A 5,832-nucleotide genomic window follows, 5' to 3' on the forward strand; every position below is an offset into this window, starting at 1 on the left:
GGCCAAGGAAGTTGGGAACTTATGATGACAAGTTTATGCTATGATTGAGACCAAACGCTGATCTTAAGGAGACGCTACCAGATTTTCAGAATTTGCCAATTCGGAACCAAATCCAATCAACATGATTCATAAGTCAGATTGGTCAACACAGTCGAGTCAAATTTGTGGGCTAGAGAGAGATGAGGTCATAATAAAATGTTGCATCTAATCATACAAGCGTACGGCCGAAGTTTCTTTCACTAATTACCCTTGCTTTATGTGTGCCATTTAAAGGATGAAGGAGAGCTTATGACCTGGCTTTCAGCGCCATCAATGGTAAAAGCTCGGGGTTCTTCCTTGCCGTTTCCATACGCCTCTCCTTTGTGACCCTCTTTACATCGACACGAGCATAACATTAAGTACGTGAGACAGAGAGAGTAAATAGAGAGGCATTGAGCCCCGCCTCTTCCTCCATTAGTAATTTACTACTCCATTGGACCACCCTTCCGGGTTGGCCCACGAGTTCCCTGTGCATTTCGTGCAACGAGGCAAGTGTCAGCAGCCTGCCCTGCTTAATATTAACGTGTCCTCTGTAAGTTGTTGTATTATATTAATCGGCAGTGTTAGGTACTGCACTCTGCACATGGTAGCAATATTTGAAGAACTATTTATTTGAGCAAGTCCACTCATAGTTCATGACTTCATTGAGAAGTTTAAGAACTACAGTTCTAGTTTATCACATGAAATATGTGATTTCTAAAATTATACAGATTGATTTAGTTTTATCTCTTGTCGATGAAAAAGCTCGGTTTAGCCACTAAGATATATGGTAGCCTGGTGGTAAGGAGCTTGAACTCCATCCAAATTGTCCGGGTTAGAAACGCATGATTCGAGTGACGTACTCATACGTGGATGGTCCAGAAGAGTTTTCCACGGATTGAAGAGAGCACGCGGAAACTTGCGATCCGCATCGAATATTTCCTAACTAGTAAAAGGGGAGTTCTGTGTTTAACAAAAAAAAAAAAAAAAAAAGGGAGCCTGGTGGAAGTTGTCACGTGGGTGGGATTCCGGCACTCCCTCTCCCCTCCTATTTTTTATCAAAAAACAAAAAAAAAGCTCGGTTTATAAAGTATGATGGCCACCACATTTTGCAGGGTTCTCTTGCTGAAAAGCTAGAACTTTTGGACAAAATTTTGGGGAGGACGCATCTGACTACAGAAGACACTTCAAATATTCCGAGTTCTAACAGCGTTTTAGGAGTCACGTGTCTCCTTGCTTTGGCCTCATATCACTGTTCCCAATGGACCCCGGAAAAAAAAAAAAAGGGCTTCTTTGTTCCTCGTTCTGTGTCTTTTAAGCTTCGAACAGGCAAGCATAGTTTGACGCCAAATATTATAACACCGTAGAGTCCCCACTCCCGCAGTGATGGGCCTCACCACCACAACTGCGCGACCTCCTTTCACCGAGTCCAAGTTCCCAGAAATAACAAATTATAAACAGAGAGAGAGAGAAACGTGTGAATAAAGACAGAGAACGCCGTTTTTGAAGGAACTCATGAACCATCATTTTCTCCTTCTTTCCCTTCAAATTCTGGCCTGTTCTCTACGTACATACAGAAGCAGCATGGACAAAGGTGGCCCGGTCATACGTCCAAAAAAACTCGCTTCAAAGGAAGTCTCTCTAGCATCCACAACCAGCCAGCCAGCCACATACATATAACCTATATCTATATTATATTTATATAAAATATATTTTAAACCTAGATAACAAAATAAAGCAACAAAATTATTAGGAGAAAAAAAGCAGAAATGAACACCTCTAAGCCCTCCAACCTGTTTGGCCCCTTCTAACAAAAGAAAAAGAACATGATTGAAAGAACTAAAATATAGCAAAGAAGAAGAGAATGTTCTCCCTCCATCTCCAGCCTCTAAAACTTGCCCCGCTGGTATTGGGAGGACAAAGCCCAATGGAGTTCACGCCTTCCCCGGCGAGCCCCCTCCTCCAAAACGGCCAGCTGCAGCTGCGCCAGCACCCATGTCGAGCCCTCCTCCGATCGAAGTGATCAACGCCGATAGTCCGGTGGTGGCCGCACCACCTACCGGTCCCATCCCGAGCCCCAGAAAGTCCAAAGTCGCCGGCTTTGGTCCGAACAGCGGCGGCGGGCCCATCATTAGGTCAGGCAGAACTGCTGCGGCGGCAGTGCTCTCATAGGGAAGACCAAGTCCAAGACCGGCCGACAGAATTGGGGCAGGCTCCGGTTCCAGTTGTTGCTGCTGGGGACGCCAATGGAGGCTGCTGTCATTGAGGCCGTCCTGGTGACCGAAGGAGGTTGAGAGCCCGAAGCCACGGAGGAAGGAGGAGCTCGTGGCGGTGGCGCCCATCTGGGCGGCCTTCTGCAGCAGGGCGGTGGCGGACATGTGGGGGGACGGCGGTGGCGGCGGATGAAACGGGCGGCGCTCCTGAGGCGGCTGCGAGAATAGGGAAGCAGCAGGCCCATTGGTAGACAGGCACAAAGAGGGGGGCTCCACAGCAAGGGCGCGGTCGGTGCGGCTCATTGCGCTGATAAGGTCAGAAAAGTTGGTGCCCTGCGCCGGGGTGGTGGCGGAGGCGGACGCGAAGAGGCTTGCGAACAGGCTGGCGCTGCTGCCGCTGCTAATGCCCCCACTGCTGCTCGTGGTGCCGCTGCTGTTGCTGCTGCCAATGGTGATGGAGGATGGTGGCGGCGGCGGCGGCGGCGGCGGCGGCATGTACTGGAGAATTCCAGAGGCTGGGTTCTCCGGCTCTGCGAGGATAAAGCACAAAATGAGGGCAGAAGGTTGTCTTTTCTCCTTGAAAAAATATGAATTTTTCTTACTAAAGCAGGAGGAAAGAAAGAAAGAAAGAAAGAAAGAAAGAAAGAAAGGAGGAAAGCAGAAAAAGAAGTGATGATGTTTTAATTTCGAGTAGGGTTGGGTGGTGGTGGTGGTGGGGAGATCTCCATGGCCACTTTCGATTTGGATTCATCCATCTATCTCATATTTATCATCTCCTTTGAGACTGCAGAGATGGAAAGCTCCGTCCGGAAAACAAAAGCATGTGGAAAGTTTTAATCAGAGAACTTTTGGAAAGAGAAACACACATACACGACACCGCCCCGATCCCCACCTCTTTGTTCTTTCTCCGAGTAAACCTCTCTCTTTAGTCTTTAGTCTTTCTCTCTCTCGCCTCCCCCGGGTTCTCCTCTTACACTTGGATGGCTTGCGACGCAAGAAGGGACTTCTCGGCGAGCATTACCGACAAAAGACTCCAACAACCATCGCCCCGGATCCCACCCAAAGACGCGTTTTTTGTTGCATCGAGAAGCAAATCCGACAAAAGCTCTAGGGCAATCGCACCCCCCCCCCCCCACCCCCCCCCTCCCGAATCCAGAAAAGGAGCGATTTCCCTTTCTTCTCTTTAGAATAAAAAATTGCTCGAATAATCCAAATTAGAATCGGAACTGGCGTTGTTAAAGAAGATAATCCAGACAACAAGAGAAAGAGAAAGCCAGAGACCGACCTCGCTGATGCTCCGGCGACGCCACCTGCTGGCGCGGCAACTCGGTCCGCACCATCGTCGCCAGAGGCGGAGACGTCTCCGGCACCGGCGCCGGCGCCGAAGCCGCCCTCCCGTCCTCCTCCGCCTTCTTGTTCGCCGGCGCAGTCGGTGCCGCGGCGTTGGTGTTGTTCGTCTGTGCCTTGGCGCTCTCCTCCGCCAGCGCGTCGCAGAACGCCCTGTGCGTGATAAAGCTATCCCGCCTGGCCCAAGAACCACGGCAAATTTCAGAAAAAAAACAAAGAAACGATCGAATCGAATCGCCATGGATAGGTTAAACATGGAAGCGTCGGAGGAAGGATTGATTGATGAGTACCGGGAGAAGAGGGTGCCGCAGTCGCAGCGGTACTCTCGGGTGCCGCAGGTCTTGGAATGGGCCTTCCAGTCGGACTGGACGGCATACTTCTTCGAGCACTTGTCGCACTTCCACTTCTTCTCGCCGTGCTTCCGGCAGAAGTGCTTCTTGATGCCGGTGAGGTCGCCGAGCGCCCGCGAGGGGTCGTGATGGACGCAGCTCGGCTCCGGGCACACGTACACCCGCTTCCTCGCCTCCTTTCCCGTCCTCTGCCTCAGCTTCCACGGCAGGTTGTGCCCCCTACGATGCAGCTGGAGGTTCTGGTCCCTCTGGAACCCTTTGTTGCAGATCTCGCACACGAACCTATTCGTCGCCATTAGCGTCTTCGGCGACAGCGCTATCACCTCCGCATTCGGATCTAAAATCTCACAAAAACCATCCAAAAATAGGGATAAAAAATTGATCTTTAGATTAGAGAGAAATCTTTACGTTTCTGGTTTTGAGCTCGCTATAGAGTATTACCTGGCATTCCGGGGAGATTGCGTTTCTTCTTGGCCGGAGCGGGCGGCGGCAGCGGCGCGGCCTGCTGCTGGCCGGAGGAGGACACGCTGGCCTCGCCGGAGACCGAGTTGGAGACGGTCATCACGGAAGAATTCTCCAATTCCACCGGCATCGCCACGCTACTCCCAGCTGAAATCTAGGGTTTTCTAGCTTCGAAACGAGCCCCCAAAAGAACACAAAAAAGAGACCAAAAGCAAAAAGCTTTACCAGCTACTAGTCTTCGATCACTGTTCTTCCTCCAACCAAATCCACCCCACGAAACCCTAGCTCCCAACCCAAGTTCCACCTCGCCAGCGCCGCCGCCGAGCTCGGCGCGACGGCGGGAACCTGAACCGCAACCGGCCGCCGCCTAGATCAGCCCCGGCGCCTCAGGTCCCGGCATCGGAAAGATCGGAGCGGTGTCGGAGAAGCCCGATATCAGCCCCTAGATAGCGAGCATTTCCGATCCGCAAATCCAGCTGAGCTTCGCTCCCACGCCAGAAACGCGCTCACTTTCTCGCTCCCTCTTCGAAGTCGACGAGCCCGAAACGGTTCCGCCCGCTACGACACGCGCAACCAGAATCGAGGTTTCGCCCTCCAGCTTGCCGACGATAGCTACAGAGAGAGTCTCCTTGGGCGGCTGCGAGAAATTTCTCAGGAAAGAGAGAGAGAGAGAGTAGAGAGAGCGGCTTAGGAAAGAGAAAGAGAGAGAAACTTTGAAAAGAGAGACAGAGAAAGAGAGAGAGATATAATAAATAAGCTAAAGCGGCGAGGAGAGAGAAAGAGACCGAGAGAGAAAAAGAGTGACGTTAACTCAGGTTAAGAGAAGGGGGGGGAGGTGGTGGGAACCAGGGGTGACGGTGTACCCCGTCCGCTAGCGAGTGATGGAGCGATCACAGCGGTACACGTGTCAACAAACGCGGAACACGGGGGGCCTCGGCATCTGTCCGTGAGGAAGTCAGGCAAACTGGCGACCGCCCTACTTGTCGTGTAGCGATAGACTCTACTGTTCTTTTAAAAAAAAAAAAAAAAAAAATGGGAAAACAAGATGGAGGACAGAGATGTCATTTTCGGATTTGTAGATATTGTTGGGTGGGTGGTGCAGAGCAGGGAACAGCTTGGATATCAAATGGTTGGCTGCCGCGTGCTGTGAGGGGGGGGGGGGTGTTAGTAGCCAACTGCTTAATTAATGTGGTGATTAAATGAGATTAGCCGGGTTCGTAACAGAACATTGGAGGTGGTGACGTGAGCGGCTTCCATTTGTGACACCGGCCTTGGATGTTATTGCAACCATAATGTCGTCCCCAGCTAAAACCTGAAACTAATTTCCTGCTAATTATCTATTTACCCAAAACATAATGAGTATCATTTGGATAGTATTATTTAGTGGAAGGAGTCATTAAATGTTCATGTCCCATTGTTGCATGGTGGCCAAGTGGACTTTG

The 5,832-nt window shown here is 50.9% G+C and overlaps 1 protein-coding gene across 1 annotated transcript; it reads right to left on the minus strand.

Annotated features, from left to right (window-relative positions):
* Positions 1–1,689: 1,689 nt before the first annotated feature.
* On the minus strand, positions 1,690–5,096 carry LOC120106063 (zinc finger protein ENHYDROUS-like). The gene is made up of 4 exons (XM_039118909.1): positions 4,370–5,096; positions 3,869–4,265; positions 3,517–3,755; positions 1,690–2,761 (listed from the first exon to the last, which is right to left on the minus strand). The coding sequence occupies exons 1-4, from the start codon at positions 4,518–4,520 to the stop codon at positions 1,953–1,955; spliced, it is 1,596 nt and encodes a 531-aa protein (XP_038974837.1). The 5' UTR covers positions 4,521–5,096; the 3' UTR covers positions 1,690–1,952.
* Positions 5,097–5,832: the final 736 nt, after the last annotated feature.

This window comes from Phoenix dactylifera, unplaced genomic scaffold (assembly GCF_009389715.1).
Source record: "Phoenix dactylifera cultivar Barhee BC4 unplaced genomic scaffold, palm_55x_up_171113_PBpolish2nd_filt_p 000445F, whole genome shotgun sequence".
Taxonomy (NCBI): Eukaryota; Viridiplantae; Streptophyta; class Magnoliopsida; order Arecales; family Arecaceae; genus Phoenix; species Phoenix dactylifera.

Bases quoted from the DNA above. Each gene is read 5' to 3' on its own strand.
- LOC120106063 (XM_039118909.1), bottom strand. From the start codon at position 4,520: ATGCCGGTGGAATTGGAGAATTCTTCCGTGATGACCGTCTCCAACTCG. The intron at 4,266-4,369 runs GTAATACTCTAT...GTGAGATTTTAG, and splicing joins CAATCTCCCCGGAATGCCAG to ATCCGAATGCGGAGGTGATA. The intron at 3,756-3,868 runs GTACTCATCAAT...TTCTTGGGCCAG, and splicing joins TGCGGCACCCTCTTCTCCCG to GCGGGATAGCTTTATCACGC.